Source organism: Mya arenaria, chromosome 7, assembly GCF_026914265.1.
Source record: "Mya arenaria isolate MELC-2E11 chromosome 7, ASM2691426v1".
Classification (NCBI taxonomy): Eukaryota; Metazoa; Mollusca; class Bivalvia; order Myida; family Myidae; genus Mya; species Mya arenaria.
In genome coordinates, this window is record NC_069128.1 from 4,360,756 (window position 1) to 4,380,240 (window position 19,485).

General features: G+C 34.1%; 1 protein-coding gene across 5 annotated transcripts in view; it reads right to left on the minus strand.

The window, feature by feature from the left end:
• Nucleotides 1–244: 244 nt before the first annotated feature.
• The window catches only part of LOC128240388 (voltage-dependent L-type calcium channel subunit beta-1-like), a 55,161-nt gene continuing 35,920 nt past the window's right edge, over nucleotides 245–19,485 (minus strand). For all 5 annotated transcript variants that reach the window (XM_052957025.1, XM_052957023.1, XM_052957024.1 and 2 more), the window contains 8 exons: nucleotides 19,286–19,416; nucleotides 14,014–14,099; nucleotides 12,137–12,291; nucleotides 10,873–11,012; nucleotides 10,037–10,149; nucleotides 8,790–8,941; nucleotides 6,698–6,793; nucleotides 245–5,884 (listed from right to left, as the gene is read on the minus strand). In XM_052957025.1, the coding sequence (XP_052812985.1) occupies nucleotides 5,345–5,884; nucleotides 6,698–6,793; nucleotides 8,790–8,941; nucleotides 10,037–10,149; nucleotides 10,873–11,012; nucleotides 12,137–12,291; nucleotides 14,014–14,099; nucleotides 19,286–19,416 (1,413 nt within the window). In that variant the 3' untranslated portion in view covers nucleotides 245–5,344. The remainder of the gene's footprint in view (nucleotides 5,885–6,697; nucleotides 6,794–8,789; nucleotides 8,942–10,036; nucleotides 10,150–10,872; nucleotides 11,013–12,136; nucleotides 12,292–14,013; nucleotides 14,100–19,285; nucleotides 19,417–19,485) is intronic.

Genomic DNA, 19,485 nt, shown 5'->3' on the forward strand with positions numbered 1-19,485 from the left:
TCGACCAATCTATGTAAATTGGTGGATGGGCAGAATGGTGGACAGCCCCAAAACAATACTGCCCTCCCAAAACCTTAGTTCGCCAGTGTATATTAAAATGACTATTTCCAGAACACTCCATTGTCGATAAAATAAGATAAAACTAGATTTGATCATTTAACCGCATGTCAAACTTTACTGCAATGACAAACGGGCATTTACTCTAATTAAAAGGGAGAAAAAAACACAAGATAACCCCAGACAATCTGGTTAGGAGATAAAAAACTTTTAATATTTACAATTTCCAACACAAGAATAATAACATATAATGTTGTATGTGAAGGTACAAAGGCTGCTAGGGATATTTACACCCCCTTTTTGTAGAGACAGGAAAAAAGGGTGCAGGAGAGAAAAAAATCACAATGTTTGGGGAAAACTTAGAATAATGTACTTAAAACCTTCGTAAAAAATTCTTCACAACTTGCTATAATGTTCTTGAAGAACTGTCAACATGTTGCTTATACTGGAAAAATGACAAAATTGTATACTGACTTGACTTGACCCAAAACTTGGCAAAAATATTATTGAAACAAAGTAAGAATGTTATTTGTCCTTCATATCTTTGTAAAATGGTCCTTTGAAATTGGCAAAATAATTGTAAATGGTACACTTTGATGAATGGTAAAGTTTCATTTTATTACCGTATTTCAAAGTAAGAAATAGTTTTCAGTTCATAACGCTAATTACGTTATCTGTACAAAGCAGCCCTGAGACACTGTTATCCAAATGCATGTATACTGTTGTTTAAATGTTTACTGCACACAAACCCTATTCAAATACCCTCATAAGCTCATATGTTGTTAAGATTGTCCTACCAGAAATATTACAGTTTATTTCCAACAATGAATCATCACACAGACAATTAATTTTCAAAGATTTGCCTGTTTGTGAAATAAGATGCCATACACTCAGCAGGGATGATCAGAGACTAAAAATCTTAATCAAAAGCTGTTGTTCGGTATTGAGGCCAAAACCTTGGGAAAGGACCATATACTCCCATTGAAATGGTTTTCAACGCAGTTCAAATTGCATTTCAAGGTACGTCTTACAATCTAGAATGCAATAGTCTAGTAAAAACGTTAACTTATTAACTGTAGAATAGACTGAATGAAAAACTTTCAATCCTGTTTCCTTAATGATGAGCTAAGTTTTCCCCAAACACAGAACATGAAAATAGCCTCATTCATTCATCCATCCATCCATCCATCCATCCATCCATCCATCCATCCATCCATCCATTCATTCAATCGTCCATCCATTCATTCAGTTTTTCATTATACTTTTAGTCATCTAATTAAAAACACTGTAGCTATGGTTTAAACAAACAAATGAGATTCAATTCTGCAATTAACATACTCCGTATAATTCAAAATATTCCATAGTAAACAAGACACAAACAGAGGTCAAAAACACAAGTATTGTTTTAAATGTAGTATAAGGTTAGCATACTTGACATAACACCATGGGTATCTTATCAACTGCCATGCAACAAAATAACCCTAAAACAAAACATCATTAATTTTAATATCAAGAATTTCATTTAATGAGTTATTAGTTTAAGACATACATTCAAAAAACCTTTGCCAATACTAACCAAATAAGCTTTTACTTCTGTAATAGTTGATCAGATGAGCCCTTATATTCTTATTAAATCAAGTATTCAGAAAATGTATAATTTTCATTTCAAACATTAAGTCCACTACAGCAGAAATAATGCCAATAAAATGTAAACTGAAGTATATCCAGGTATTTCAGTGTAATAGAAGATGTTAATAAAAAACATGGTCTTAATAATATAAGCAAACAATAACATTTTTTAAAAACAGTTAGCGGAGTTTCCATCCAATAACTTACCCCAAAATTCATTTAACATCCAATATTATATATTATCAATCATTCAAATAATTTAAATATACATGTAAACAACAAAAGTGAAAGTATTAGCTGTACTGCACAATCCATTTGTAACAGAAAATGAAAACAAATTGAGTAGATCTTTGTATAATGAATGTATCAACAGATTGCACACCCATATATTATGTATAATTAGAATGTATACAAATGACAACCATTTCACACAAATAAAATTAGATAAATAAATAAATGGCGTCGCCATTATGCAATAACATTTTTATATATTCTGTATATGCAACTTGTAAAATAACTCTGCCTCAAAGTCTTAAATGAATACATCTTTAAATAAATAGTTATGAACTTATGATTTTAATAGATTAACACATTTGTGGTCATTCAATACAAAATTTAATTAACTGTTTTTACTTCTATCAGTAAAGTATCCAAACTTCTCATATTTTTTTTTTAAACTTGTTTAATAATATCTCTAGTGACTACATAAACACTCCATAATTGTCACCTCATGCAAAACCTCAACATCTGCTTCTAATAAATACCCTTACATAATAATAGTCTGAAATATTGGTGCAAAAAATTGTAATGGGCAAAAGGCAAAAATTTAAATAGAATACAAAAACATCTTCTTCAGTTGAATAATAAAGGATAATTGTTTGTTTCATGGTAAGCTCATAATATATTTCACTGAGTGATATTATCACCAGTGTGCCTGCTCATGTTTGATTTGGATAGCTGAATTTGCTAAAATTTCTAGTAAGTGAAAAAAATAAGTGATATTTCATTGTTTCAATTTGATTTTTTCAATTTTAAACAATGAAATATGATTATGAAATATGATTTTTATTTCACTGATAAATCTTAATCAACCACCATAAATAATGTATACTTTTGTGGTGTTTTTGTTAGTGCACTTGAAAACAAGGCACCTTCAATGATTGGTAGTACAATTTGTATTATGTCGCTACAGTTATTTTCAATCCTTGACTGATATCATTTTTATTCATAGAATTCCTGATTTGTTTAAAATAAATACTCTTTAAACCAATTATGTTCACCAATTTCTTGTTTCACAAACTACAACTGTAAATAGATCTGTCAATGGTCACCATTTACTCTTGGCCTGCAAGAGCTCTCATTTAAAATTAATATTTGTGGCAGTTGTATGTCATTCTAACTTAAAAGCGATTTGGAAGATAAATTATTAATATGTTGTAAATATTCATTCAATTTGACCGATTTGGATATTTATCATATCAAAATTTTATCTCAATATTTTCAAAAACATGTTCTATGATTCCAATTTTGTAAAGACTTTGTTTCCCTAAATGATCATTCAAACAACATTTCACACCCTTACTTTAACAGTTACTTAAAACATCCATCACAGATTTAATGTTGGCAAACTTGTTTTTAAACTTATTTGTTTTTTTATGAACAAACAATTAACAGCAGTAACTTTTTAATCCGATTTTTTTTCTTCCTAAAATGATTCAATTTTCAACAGCATTACCTACTCTTTATGGCAAATAGAGCATTATCTGTCACATTTCAAAACTATTAACAAAAGAACTGTCTATGACCTTATACATGTAAAACAAGTCCCTTTAAAATGGAAAACAAAAGTTTATCAAACATTTTCACAGAGCACAATTATAACATTTATCAACAGTTGAATGAGACTCACCAGGCTACACAAACAAAACAGTGAAAGTATGTAGGACTATCATACAGTTTATACACACTTCAATATTTAATTGTAACAAATGTAACCCAAATCAGGTTTGATTATTATAGATTTATAAAAATGTGTAAAATTTCATAATAAAACACACCTCAAAGGCCAATCAACCCTTTTATCTACATTGATTAACCAATCATAAATATTCCAACTTGCAGCCTCTAATCTTGTCGTTCAGCCCCTTTGAGACTCTATACTATTTAATTTACTCAAACAAGCAACGCCTGTATTGATTGTAATCTGTATACGTTTCACTCTTTTTTGAAAAAAACAATCAAGCAGAAAAAGTTGTAGACAGTTTTTATTAGTTAGATTTCATACTGGAGACCAATGTTCACATGTAATGAAGAGTTTAATATTGACTCGGACTTAAATCTTAAAACTATCATATGTGTTCTCAATTCATTAAATCATGTTCCTATTAATCTTGCCATAAAATGCATATCATTTCATAAACATCTACCATTTTGTTCTAAGCAAAAATGACAGGTGAACCTTAAATACAAGACAAAAATGTACCAGTGTGTCCACACACAACATATTTCCTAATCCCTAACTGTGGATTCAGAATCAGTAAGTGATTTGCGTCTTACAAAATCGTCACAATATCCATTCTGTATGACAAACCATTATATGATGTTGCATTCAGTTGCAAATCATTTGTATTTAGTCACAGTCTTTCAAATACGGTTATTTTCTTCCAATAGGAGTCTGTTTTTTCCATGTTCATCCCTTTTTCCATGTTATCCCTTTTTCCATGTTCATCCCTTTTTCTGTGTTCATCCCTTTTTCTGTGTTCATCCCTTTTTCCGTGTTCATTCCTTTGAGTTCATCCCTTTTTCCACCATGTTTTATTACATTTTCCGTTCTGCTATCTATCCATTTCTTTAAAGCATTTTCACAGCCTCTTTCTTATTCCATTCTCTAATAAATATCACTACTTCACAACCAATATGTTTCAACCGTGGACCTATATGTCCCTGGTTCCGACAGCCTCTTGGTTTTTGAGGTCCATGTATCCAACCTGTCCAACTATTGAAAGACTTTATGAGAAAAAAATATGAAAATTTGATTTAACAATATTTTTTACAAGAATATCAAGTCAAGTTCATCATTATTATAATGTAACAATCTCAACTTGTAGGTAAAGATAACACACTTTCATGACCCCCAGAATTATTAAGAACTGGTCTGTAACAATAACAACGAATACACATATCATTAAAACACACAATTGTCAGCTGTAATCTCAGCAATTGAATGGTTAAATATTAGGAAGTGGGCATTAACTGTATCAATAATTACTCACAACACCTCAATATGGCCTTGTTTTAAACCAAAGTTCATCTGAAAGTCATTTTCTATTCAATGGGTTGAGGATTTTGCACAATGATCTTGAAAATAGTAATCTCCTTTTACCATTTTATTTTGTTCAGCTCATTTCTTCAATCATGTACAAACAGCCAACAATGCTGATACCCCTTCTTCAGAAGATTTCTTACCCAATTCTTTGGGCAGCAATTTTATTATCCACAACTTTACAGTAATCGACTATATGCTATGAACTTAGTGGTTCAGTTTGATTTTGTAAATTCATGCCCAAGAAATCACACTTCAATCTTTGAAGAAACTTTAAAACAAGCCAAAAAAATACATTAGATCATAAGAACAATTGTTGAAGCATCAAAATAAATACTAGATATCAATAGTTCCCTCCCGAGCAATAGCTCTTCTTGTTCCGTGTGGAGAGGCGTTATATTTATCATGCGAACTACCAGGTCCCGAGTAATTCCTCCGATTAGACGTTTCTCTATCACTAACACTACGTTTATCATAGTCTAAATTATCGTCATAATCATGGTGAGACTTAGAGTCCCGAGCTGAACGTTCATGTCTTGAACTCCCATGTGGCCCGTGGGTACTGTGTGGGCGATCACTACGGGAGTCATTATGACGATCGGTCGTGCGGGTATACTCGCTGGCCCCACGGCGCGGCAAATGGGTACCCTCTCCGTCGGGTTCCAGACTGTGAGAACGAGGAGATAAATGGGAATGGGGGTTAGTTAGGTGAGGGCCTCGCATTGAGAGATGTGTAGGGGAATGGATATCGCGACGTGGGGACTGAGGGTTTATGTTGACCGGGTGGGTCGCTCGCCAATATGCCTCCAAGAACTCGGCCAAGTGTTCGCACGCGTCTTCTAGCTGGTTTTCATCCAGAATCACATCAAACATATCCTGGAAATAAATTATGAACAAGTTGGTCAGTGTCGATAAACGAATGTCTTTTTTTCAAACTATAAAAGATATGTTTAAACATATGGCCTATTTTACAATATTCCAATTTAGCTCTTATATCAAAATCTTTGAAATTTCCTAGTGAAGTTCCTGCTTGAATTTGGACATAAGATAAAGTTCTCAAATCTTGACTTTTGTTAACTCAAATGAAGCTGATAAATAGCATGTTTGTCATTTGGTTTTCATCTGGTCACAGTCTTAAACTAACACCTTTTGCTGCACCTATGCATAAAAATATCATGATTGCTTCCATGTCTTGAAGTCCAGGGAAACAACTTTAAAAGCTGATTAAATCAGGATAAAACGTTTTTTGACCGATACTCGTGTGTTATGAAAATGCATCATGAACTGTCTTCATCAAACATAAAGAAAAGTAATATGGAGAGTCAATGCCAATGTTTGCCTGTTTTTCAGTTGAACAAGGGGAATTATTCAACATTTATCAAAGCCAGAGTTATAGACCTCCCATACATGACAAATGTGTTCTAAGATTCATTTGAACATTTTGAACAGTCCTTGAGTAAAGGCCTAGATTAATGTTATTTCACCAACACCAAGCATATGAAAATACCACATTTTGATTTTTTTCTTTGAAAAAAAAAAAGGAATCATCAATGGTGAAATGTGATGCAAATTGGGTTTCAAACAGTATTACTATTACTTTAAAAGTTGATTTAAAGTATATCCGTATCAGTACAATTGCCAAAGGCAATTTTCTTCAATCGCAAAGTAAAAAGAATGTTGCCATTTTACCGGTGAGCACTGAGCAAGTTTATCAGCCGCCACAACCTGTACATTCATATTTCGACTCTGAGATTTGCCTCGGGATTTGATTAAACGCTGTAAAACCTGCAACATACAAAATATGCTTGTGAGTACATGAATAGAAATTATAATAGGTATTTTTGAATATTAAGAAATTTATCCTTAAAAGTGAAATTGATCAAAAATAACCATAAAAATATATTTAAGACAATTCAATAAAATACTGCTTCAGAAAAGCTGGGGGAAAATGATGTTTGAAACAGCATTTAAACGAGCCATAATGGCCCTATATTGCTCATGAGAAGTTAGAGAAGCATTAACTATTGCCAAGAAGTCATTGAGTCCTAAGACAAAATGCAGTTAGGAAAAAAGTTAGTGGTTACTTTTTGTGTACATTTCACTGAAAAACATGTGTTGCATTGTTTACTGTCACAATGATGCAATTATTAACTTAATACCAATTGTGACTTCAAAACAGTTCTTCAAAAGTGAAGTTTCTGACGAAATTTGATTAACATTTTTAAATAAAGCCCTGTATTATAATATGTTTAATTATGCCAAAATGTCATTTTCCAGCATTACTAAATTCACATAAAATGCCTGTCTGGTGTGCAAGGAATATTGTTACTGTACTGGGTTTTACCCAAGGAACAGATATGATGACATATGAGTTTATAAATGTTTTTACAAGCCAGCTTATTTTAAGTTAATTCAAAACTTAAATGCCTCTTGAATCATATAAGTTCAAACATAATGAACACAGAATAAAAACAAGAAACACCACAATGCAATGGAATCAGGTTCAATGATTGACTGAAGAACTTCAGCCTTCATTGTGTGATTCAGTTTCAACTGTTTTGTTTTTTTAGTTATATTGACCTTGACCCTAAATGAAGTCACAATGAAATTCCTCCATAAACTCTTCCTACATACCAAGTTTGGTCACAATATGTCAACTCTAACAAAAGTTATTCAGTACCAACAGTTTTTCCAGTTTTAGTAACAGTGACCATGACCTTAAACCTAAGTGCCCCAAAAGCAATACTATGTAAAGTCTCCGTAAACTATTCTTACCTACCTCAAAGCAACACTGACTTTGACCTTAGGGACCCTAAACACAATCAAATGAAAGGTCTCCATAAACTATACCTAAATACCAAGTTTGGTCCCAATATGTAAACCCTAGCTGTAGTTGTTCAGTAGCAAACAATTTTCTAATTTCAGTAATAGTGACCTTCACCCTAGAGGCCCCAAACACAATCCCATGATTCATAAACTCTAACTTCCTATATACCAAGTTTGGTCACTATAATTATGTCAAACCCAGCAAAAATCATTCAATACCAAAGGTAAGTTTGATGCAGCCTGTGAAGTCTGTATTTGTATAATAAAAATATGATGATCATCAATGCTGTAAAGGTGCCTTAAGTTACTCAATTCTTTTGTAAACAGTGATCTTTAACAGAACAGAGCCCAAAAAAATCCTAAGCAAGCTCTCCACATGTTCTTAATATACACCATATGATGAACAAAACTGTAGTTATTCACTGGAAGGGAAGTTTCTATGTTTTAACAATGACCATTTACAGAACGGACACAAAAGCAATCCGATGTGAGCTTTCCACATGTTCTTAATATACAAAGTGTTTGGTGTCCATATGATGAAAGGAATTGTAGCTATTTGCCAAAAACAAAATTTCTTTATACAGTAACAGTTACCTTGACCTTTGACAGAACATACCTAAAAGCAATCCCATGTGAGTTCTCCACAATGGTCTAACTATACACCAAGTTTGGTGTTCATATGATGTATGAAACTCAAAATAATCATCTGAAACCTAATTTCCATTTTTATTAATGGTGATCGGACCTTTGACAGAACAGACCCAAAGGCAATCCCAAGCAAAATTTCTCATGTTCTTAATATTCACTAAGTTTGGTTTTCATACGATGAACAAAACTTTTAAGGTTATTTGCTGGAAACTGCTTGCATGACGACCACCTGCCCAATGAAATACTTCATTCTAATAACCCTGTTTTCATTGAAAACCTGGTTAATAAACATGTTTCCACTTCTTACCTTTGGTGATGCAATCTTAAGATAGACAATGATAGGAGCAAGAGAGGTTTTTGCTAGCTGAGAGGGATGGTTAATGGTATCACAATCTAGGACAACGATCTGTAAGTCGCGCGCCAGGTCAAATATTCGCTCAATCTCTTTTTGGACCTCACCTGGAAATATAACAAAAATGTTGTTTTCAATAAAAAACTTGAGGCAATGCATGTCCAAAGTGATGTAATAGTAAGATAACATGAAGTAAATTTTTAATGAATAAGAATGGACAGAGTGAGCCTAGTGAACGAGTCCTTCTAATCATTAAGAAATTACTTCAGGTCATCTAACTGACAGAATAAAAACTTTATTGGCTGATACATTGACAAGGCAAAATCTGACGAAGCGAGTGTTATCAGATGAGTGGCAGTAGGCGGACCTTTAAACAACCGTGAAAGAATAGTACTAAATGATTGCCTATCTGCAATTTCATTGGATTGAAATGTAGGTTGTATTCTAATCTAATCTAATGTTAAGCATCTGGTTACAAATTCAAAAACTAACTACCAGGCAGGAAACATTATGAAAACAAATCAGAATCTCCTTACAAAAAGTAAATATGCAGTCAAATCTGTGGCCACACACCCCCTTTGGAAAAAGGTAAAATTGTCTGCGTAGGACAGGTGGCCACTTAATCCAGATAGGATATTGCTGCCACTTAAGCTTTGTTCAAACAGAGGTCTAATATATATTTTTAAATGACAAATTATATAACTGGCACTTAAATTATTACACTTTCACAAATAATTGAACACAGTTGTCCATGAATATATACAAAAATACATCAGAAAGTTTACTTTTAAAAGAAATCCGTAAATTTTATTTGCTTCACTCAAGTGGAAAACCCTGTGCCTTATGGTCACCCATGATCAAAATTAAAAAGAATACCAATTGATGCATTGTTTGTAAAAATAGAAATCTGTGCACTTTCAAAATTAAAATCAGTATCAATCATAACTTGTCTTGTCACTTCAAGTGACAATGCAAACTGTAAATCGATCATTACTGGTGTTCTTTGCCAGTATTTGATCATTAACTTCGTTACTTATCATGTTTATTCAAGTATCTATTCATAAATTGTGTTAATACTGATCAAAACATTCCCAAACGTGTTTCACCATATCTAATGTTGCTTTCTTTAGCTTTGAAATCCAGCTAATAACCCCCTTTTAGCATGATACAGTTGAAATCATGTAAAACATTGCTGCACTAACCAAGTCCGGAAGCCCTACTGTTCGCACGTTCCATCAGAACTCTCTTGTGAGGGTTGTTCAACAAGGAACGCTTCGCTAATGAAATATCCGCCGTCACATGGGTTATAATGATTCTGAAATATACAGACGGTTGTACAATAACTAATGGATAACTTCTACACCAACTTCACATAAATTATAGCTATCAAGTTTCTGAAATTTAAAAGATAAAATAGGTCAAAATTATTCTAAAAGTAATGATGAAGAAAGTCCCTTTCAGATGTATTTGCTTGAAAATATATACACAGGTTCCTAAAATAAGGATGATATATTATGGGTGTTGTTCCACAAATCTTAACTAATGAAATATCTGCTGTCACAATAGGGTTAATACGTTTCCAAACTACAAGTTTCTAACTTAGAAATGAAAAAAAATATATGTAAGGAACGACTTGTTCAGTTCGTGGGTTTGGATTTCCAAAATAAAGAGAATCAAATTATCCCAAAAGGGTTGTTCTACAAACTATATGCAAATAAAATGGCCATGAGTTAAAATGAAATATAGGAGAAAACACAATGCTCGTCTTTTCCTTTTTGATCAAGGGACATAACTCATCAATTATGAAGCCAGAGTTATAGGTGTTATTAATGCTGTAGAAGTGCATCATTTTCCTTAAATACATATGTACCAAGTTTTATTTGAGAATTACTGCCAAAGTTGATGACACCAAGCTTTTTATAATAACTCAATTTCTCAATTTTTTTATTTGAAACAAAAAATCAACTAATATATGCAATATCACTTGAATTATTCACTCTAAGGTACACAGTAAAACCTTGCTTTGTTGGACTCTTACCTTCCTTCAAATCGGTGTTTCAGATAGTCGAATAGAGCTTTCTGCATCATGTCAGTTACATCGTACCCTTTCAAAGATGGCCCGATTAACACCAGAGGTCGCATGCAAGGCACTACCTCATAAGGAGGAATATTCTCAGACTGAAAATAGATAAATGGGCATTCAAAATTAATGTTCTAAATGAACATGTCAGTTATATCAAACTGTTCAGATACAGTCAAATAACACCAGTGGTTTCATCCAGGAAACAACCTATTAATAAGGATTATTCCCAGACTGAAATACCTAAGCAATGCAGTTTTATTGCATTGAAAGCATTGAGTTTTCACAAGGTTTAATAATTTCAATGAGATCGGTTGTGACAAAATCTAACAGAGTCCCATTTTTTCCGCCATTTTGAAAACAGTCATCAATAATTCATCATTCAACAAGGTGCTTGCATGGTGAGCACCTGTTTGCAGAAAACCCTCGCCGTTCTTTGCCAGAATAGAACGAAAAATTTGGTCATTTCAATAAACGAAATAAAATGTGTACATGCTTGGAACAAGAACGTGAAAGATCAGGGAATTTCTCGTTAAATAAAGGTGGTCTGTATCTGTTTGGGGAATCAAACATTTAGTTGATCATCGAGAAACTATCTAAATTTGGAGAAAGTAAGGTCATTACCCTCTACCCCCTCGGAACATCTCAACATATTTACAAACTTTGGAAGAACAACCCCTCAAGAACAGGAAAATTTCAAGTTATCACTCAGACAAGCTTTTCACATTCAAGGAACACTGTGACCTTGACCTTTCACCTGATGACCACAAAATCAATAAATGGTTGCAAGAACTGTCAGATTAAGCAATTTTTGACCTAAATGGTACACCATAGTAACCACCTTCATTTGTATAACGACTAACTACATTCTTGCACTCTTACAAAGAATTTCCCAGAAACAGAGGTATGCAAATCAGAAAATGACTGCATGTTTCATTGACAATAGTCTGAATTCCCAATGGAAAAAGGCATTGTGTAATGTCTCGCATTCTCTCATTATGCAAAACTTGTGCCGGTCATTAGACTGTCTAGAATGTACCTTCCTCTGTTTCAGCTATAATAATTCTTTGCTTGATATTTGCAGAAAAAAGTCATGTTCTGATCACAGATCTAAAGGATTTAAGCTGTATGGAAATTGAATGACTGAAATATAACAACTTTTGTTCAGATGTCATGCCTGCATGATATTGGACATCTAAAACAGGAAAAACAGATAAACAACCTTTTTAAAGAAAGGTCTGTTTCGTTTTTCTTTGGTAGCAGTCCCCGTTGTGCTTGGGGTCGCACTGGTTGGTGTGAGGTTACTTTTCTTTGAGCCGGAATTTCCCAGACTATCTGAGTCATCAACGCTGTCACAGCCATTTTCCACATCCAATCCTGAAATGTATAGAAATGTTTTAAGAGCCTAGAAAATAAAACATTGAAAGGCGGGTTGTTTTCTTCTTTGAGCCATAATTTCTCAGACTTTCTGAAGCTGTCACAGCCATTTTCCACTTCCAATCCAGAATTGTTAGGCTAATTTCTCAGATTGTGTCACTGTCTGACCTTGTGGCGGCAAATGTGCTATTAAATTATAATTGATTCCAAAATTGTTTTGTCAAATAAACATAATAATTTCACAAACTCAGACCCTTGTTTGACATTTTTATAAGTGTTTAACTTTTGCATATGATCTAATTGATAGGTAAGCATTATACAACGCTTGAAGCTGAGTAATATTTCCTGATCATCATGTGTTTCCAACATATAATATGTGGACTTTTAACTAAAGTGGAGTATCTTATTGCTTATTTGTAACTTTTTTATGTTAAATGTCACTTCAGAGCAATTCTCAACAATTTGACTTCTACATTACGTATATGAATTGACCATTTTATATTATTATTTTCCGATGCCTTATGTAAATGTAATTCACTATTTTCGACTGTTTTACAAATAGTAATCAACATTACAACGTTTTGAACTGTTACCCGTGCATGAGGCTATGTCATACGTATGTCGTGGGTTTTACCGAGATTCTAATAATAAACTGCATATCATTTAAAATTGTTATTTTTCGGTATTGGTTTTGTAATTTTAATCAGTTCACGGAGAATACAGAAGAAACTTAAAGCACTCAATATGATCAAGATCATTACCAGATGTAAACAAATCAATATCAGATAGAAACAAGTATGTCGCAAGATGTTTTAGAGATTGAAAATATATAATCAGGTATTAACACAGCTGTTGAATAGGCATTTGTGTAAAAGTAGAAACTGTTGTCCCTCGGTATTGGGGATGGCATTCCGAACTGTTGTCCTTGGCCTATCGGCCTCTGGGCAACAGCTCAGAAGTCATCCCCTCCACCTCAGGACAACAGTTTCAACAAATGCCCATGCAACAACTGTATACTGTCAGTGGGTTGAAATTTGATTTTGAAAAGAAAGTAGATCTCTGCATTTTTAACGATTTATAATATAATTCATGTTATTTTGGACACTCTGAAATTGTTGATAAAACTTGGACATAAGTATTACCATATATTGTCAGGGTTTTAAACCATTGTTACAAAAGTAATTGCATGCTGGCTAACCATCACACTCATTTAAAGTGGAAAATAGTTTGGACTGAGGTTTTCTATCAAAGGCCTCACTCCACTCTGTCACAGGGAGGAGAACCACTGTGAGGCCCTTAATGGCTAGTGACCTTGTTTGAAATACACAATCAGGCCAAGCTTGGTGGTGATTGGACAAAAGCTTCGAAAGTGATTAAGCAGACAAAACCAATTTTAGGTAATTTCTATGATTAAAGGGCAATAACTCTTCAGTGACTAGAACAATATGGCTGGTTATCAAACTTGTCCAAGATATTATACCAATACACATTCTGACCAAATTTGGTGATCAATCTTCAAAGGCCTTAAAAGTGAATTAAACAGACAACATACCAAACAAAGCTAGAACTGCACACCTGCCCATTCCCCTACACTACAGGTTAAACTATACAATGTGTCATTTTAATTAAAAAGGGCGTATACAAAGGGCAGTACATAAAACAAAAAAATCTAGTATTTCATCCCCTCAGTCTTTTAAGAAACATCCTACAATCCAGTCTTACCAGGAGTGGGTGGCGTTGTTGATTCCCTGGAATTTGTCCGCAACAAATTATCCACAGGAATATTTGGTGACGATGCTGACCCTTTACTGAAAATGAAAGAAAATGATATCATCGTCGACCAATCAAAATAGTCATTAAATTTAGCATACTTAACTACTGAGCACTGAACATCGATATGCTATTCTGCCGTTAATAAATTTTCATGATTTTTTTTAAGTTAATTGGGGCGTTGGAGCTGGAGTGTTGTACTTCTAGCATCATCACCCTGGGGAACGAGAATGGGGTCCTTTTTCAGAGATAAAAACGCTGGTTCCAATGTGCTTTCTAAACCCAACCTATTTGGTGAGCAGCAGGCACCAATACCACAATATTATCAATAGTTTTGTTACAAAACATTTAATTAAATTATTTTGTAAAAATATGTAGAAACAAGAATCCCCTACTTAGAATGACCTGAGCTACTATTAGCTATATGGTAGATTCATTTGTGGAGGACGTTATTATTGCTCTACGTTTCCTATGCCAACAATGTAACTACACAGGAATGCTTATTTATATTTTTATAAAACCTAGTAACAGACATTTTTCTGTTCTAGGTGACAGTTAAAATATTATAAAACACTACTGGAATGTTACTTGAACGCCAGTGGTGAGAGTGGCAGTATTGATCATTGCCACAGTACACAGTTATTGATCACACTGTAGTAGGAAACCAGAAGTTGGGGGAGGAATAGAATCTAACAATGTGACAACAGGGAAAATATTGATCTGGCTCTGAAGTTGTCTGAATTGTGCAGTCTGCAGTGCCATAATTGGGTCAGACTGTTATTGCTAGCATTGGCAAGAGAATGTGGGACACACAGAGATTATGAAACGCAAAACTGTAGCAAGTCTGTGTACAAATTGTGGTAGTAATCATCCCTCATATAAAAGAAAGAACTCAATATGGATTCATGATCATAATATTTGGTGTGGGCTTTTAATTTGTGAAAAATGTTTATGCGAGAAGATACTTTTTCAGACCAGTATTTAAATGTCCTCAATTTAGCACCATTAAAAATTGCTAAAACATACATAAAAACAATTGGAAAATAAAATTCACAATTTTTAATATTAAGAAATTATTAATATTTTATAATATTATTATTGATTTCTATGCAAAATTGGACCTCCCAATATTAATAAAAATGGTGATGGTGGGCAAGGGGGGAATGGGGGGGGGGGGGGGGGGGGGGGTAATGTGATGGCATTTTTGGAATTTCCATACACCTACAACAACATTATTTGAACCTTAAAAACATACATAAATCAACAACAATGCAACTATTTGTGCCAAGTTATATTTTTAAACCTACATTGCAAATTGTGAACATTACAAAGCATCATTACATTTTAAGAGAATAACAAAATATTCCTGACTTTTTGATACATTGGATACAAATTTTCAAAATATTTTAGGCCAAGTTCTGCAAATGTATTTTAATTGATTTTACAGAATGTCATTATCATCAAAGCTGCGTGGAAACTAAATCCTTGCAAAAAATAGGACACATACAACTAATTCCTATTTTATCAATCAACCAAATTATTTCAGTTGGGCATCAACCTAAAGCGGGGGGAGGCGGGGGTGAGTGGGAGTTACTGTGATGGAAATATCTTCCGCAAGTCTGCAATATGGATTTCACACTGTTAATGAAAGTCTGTGCCTCCAGGTGTAGTGTAATAATACAATTCTTTCTTAATATCTTCACAAAAACACTCGGTACTGATTGGAATGGCAAGGTTAAATGATACAAATAATGCCACATGGTAACGAGTACCTGTCTGTGCGCATAACGTTAATCTACGTCATCAATTTCTGCGTGATTATTGGAAAACGAAAGTAGGCATTTCTAAAATTAGTTTTATATCTATTGTGCAGGAAGTGATCGTCGATTATGATCATATCTATTTTGAGGATTGCATATTTTCTGCAAATTTTGAACTCGCAAATGTTTGCGAGTGTCTTTAAATTCAACTCGCATTTTTCAATTTTGGCTCGCATTTTGCGGGTGTGCGAGTGCTAAATTCGAACCCTGCAGAACTTTGTGAAAATAGTTGACCATAGTTGACTGTGCAAATTCAAATTCAAATTCAACTGTGCAATATAAATGGAAAACCAACTTTCCTTTTTGAATACATGAAATCCTGGATATAAAACGTATGTTTACGGAGCAGTTTAGTTGAGGTTAGGTCAACCGAAGAACAAGAGCGGGGCCAGCAGATCCCAAAACATTGTACTGGGTGAATGTTTTCCCCAGTAAATGACCAAGAGCCATAATTCACAAAGCTATATAATGTAAACTAGAAATGTGTCCATAGGACACGGATGCCCCCACTTCGATTTTTTGTCACAGAAAATAAGCCATAATGATTATTCAGGATAATCTCAAGTCTTTTTTTGCAAATAAAGGGCCGTAACTCCTAAATGACAAAAGCGATTTCCATGGCTATCGAACTTGATCAAGATATTATGGTCACAATCATGTATGTAAAGTTTGGTGAGGATTGGACACATACTTTTCAAGAATTAGATTGGAAACATATATTTTTGAAGTATTTTTGGCAAAAAAGGGCCGTAACTCCTAAATGACTAAAGCGATTTCCATGACTATCGAACTTGATCAAGATATTATGGTCACAAACATGTGTTTAAAGTTTGGTGAGGATTGGACAAACAGTTTTCAAGAATTAGATCGGAAACAATCTTCGGGACTGACGTACGTACAGACAGACAGACAGACGTACGTACGGACAAGGGCAACCCTATATGCCGCCACTTTGTGGGGGCATAACAAATGACTAAAGTTTTGTAGAGAAAGTAGCTGTTTTTACACTAGCTGTCTGGCGGCTGTAAAACGTCACGCAATACTTTGTCCACAGTGTACTAAATGGATCCTAGAATAGATCTTGATGATTCTTAAAAACATAATACTGATCGAACTGGTGCTAAGGACAGGCGAGTGTTACTCTTTTCTTCTATTAGTGATCAGTTTCAATTAAATCGAAACAGTGTGGGAGATTGTGTTTGCTAATTGTATATGTTAGGAGTTCAATAGAACAACAAAATTAACTTATTTGGTGTTTTCACTTATTTGACTCTCTTTTTAAGCTCTGCCCTCTATGAACTTACATGGTATTAAAGCAGGAAAGTTAAATCGCCCAGGCATTAAAGCATTAAAGGCATTAATTATATCAGGAAATGAGTTTCGTGTGATGATAAATTGTCGCTTCTTTGTTTCATATTAGCAAATAAAATCAATAGTAATGCTTGAACAAATAGGGAAAGGCAGCAAAAAATGAAATTTTAGAGAACTTTGCAGTTACAATCAACAAATTGAAAGCACTTTGATTATTACATTTACCTCGGTACGTGTGCATAGTTCAGCTAGTAGGAACTCGTAATTTTTTTTTTATTTATTTCTTCCTTCACATTATATGATGTTTTTAGTGCCTTTCTTAATTACACTGTTCTCATCTCTTTTCATATTATGAAAATCAATTGAAGAATTTCTGTATGAACAGCTGTAGAGTATTGTTGGAGTTAAAACATTTATTTGAGTATATTCAATATAATAAATCCCTGTTTTGTGAAGATAAGGTAAAAGTTCCCATTCCAAGGTTAAAGGTCATTTTCCCAAAATATCAGAAAAAACACACTGGAAAATGCGATCTGTTTTCTTTACCAAAAAATCTGACAAGCTAAATTGCCTGGTATAAAATTTCAGCACCAATGACCTTGGATTATTATGAAAATAATTTCAAACACCATTACAAATGTTGTTACACTACTCCCCCTATCAAGCATAAGACAGCATAAGACAGCCTGTACATAGTCTACAGTAATGAAAACCTACAGGACAATTCCGGGGCAAGAGACAATTATATCAACATAGTCTGGGGCAAAGGCTACATTAATTGATCTCATCAGAATCTGTGAACACAACTCCTAGAGAGTTCAATTAAGCATGTTTTTACTTATCAAATATTCCGCTGATGCCGAGTCATTTCTCTGTCTTCGTCATAAAGGATTAACTCGTCTACTTTGAAAAAAAGCATTACTGGACAATCATTCAATCAAAAGTTTTTGGCCTTACAATAGATAGGGGTAGTGACTATGGAAACACGTGAACCAGGTTTAATTGATATATGTAAAACTGTTCTCAGGCTTATGATGTTCTTGGTTCAAGTTTTTTGCACAATGACACCGCACAATGAAGCCCGGGTTACCTTCCTCAACTATTTTAACAAGAGCACTGCTTGTGTATATTAACAGTTGTCATATTTCTCATGCAACCATTGGGTTTAACTCGATCATATTGCTGTCCTTGTTTCTCAAACAACCAAGGGACATAACTTTCACCAGTTCTATTACCACATCTTAAGGACTTGCTACTAAATCTGTTGTCACTGGCTCTTTGGCATATTGTGCAATATTCATGAGAATATCTAAAACATTTCTTGTAACAGCCAAGGTTAAAGTATTTACATGAGGACACGGGTGACAGTAATTGTTGATTGGTTACAGCAATCTAGCTGTGAGCATTCAGTCACCAGCAGTGTAATATCCCTTATCTAGTTCTAGTCAGATAAAGAAGGCCAAAATGTGCTGATCAATAACCCTGCATGCCCAGCCCAGTTCTTTTACCATTTTTCTTGCATGTTAAGATTTCCCCAAGGAGCATACATTCAAGTTCTAACAATAACCATGGAGTCTGGTTCCCTGTTTTCTCATGTCAAAGGTCTCAGGGAAAATATTTTTTAACTGGACAAGTTGAGTCTGGTTTTCATCCTCACAGCTGATTACAGAACTGACTGTTTTAAGTAGTTATTGTTAGTTATTCCTTGTGTGTGTTTTTACTGAAAGCAATGAACAGTCAGGGATGTGATTGATCTGGCAGACCGAGGGCTGAAACATTTTCGGCCATGGGTTTATGGGGCACTCTTTGGGTCAAAAGCGCACTGCTGTAGAAGAAAAAATGGGTTTTTAGAAGCTCTTTTGAGGGCTCTCCTGACTTTAAATTTCAAGCAAACTGGAATATTAACTTAAACAACTGAAAGCAACCCAATAATTTTTTTCAGGTAATTTTTTTTTTTGAGGGGGGGGTCTCTGGGGCCATAAGATCCGCGGAATTCCACGGATCGCGAACAAATCACATCCCTGACAGTGGCTTATATTTATCCAAATGTTACTCTTTAAAGTCAGTTCTATTAATTTTATTAAAATACTTACGCTGGGATGTTTTTTGAGCGACCCCCGCTGATCTGCTGTCTTAAACTTTCTAGCTTGGCGGGGCTGGGTATGAAACCGATGTCACAACCTTCTTTTACCAGTCGTCCTATCCACCAATCATTGTTGAATTTCTGAAAAGAAAAGTATAAGTTTTAACATATTATGAATCCATTTCCGGACAAGAAAAGGTCTGTTGTCTT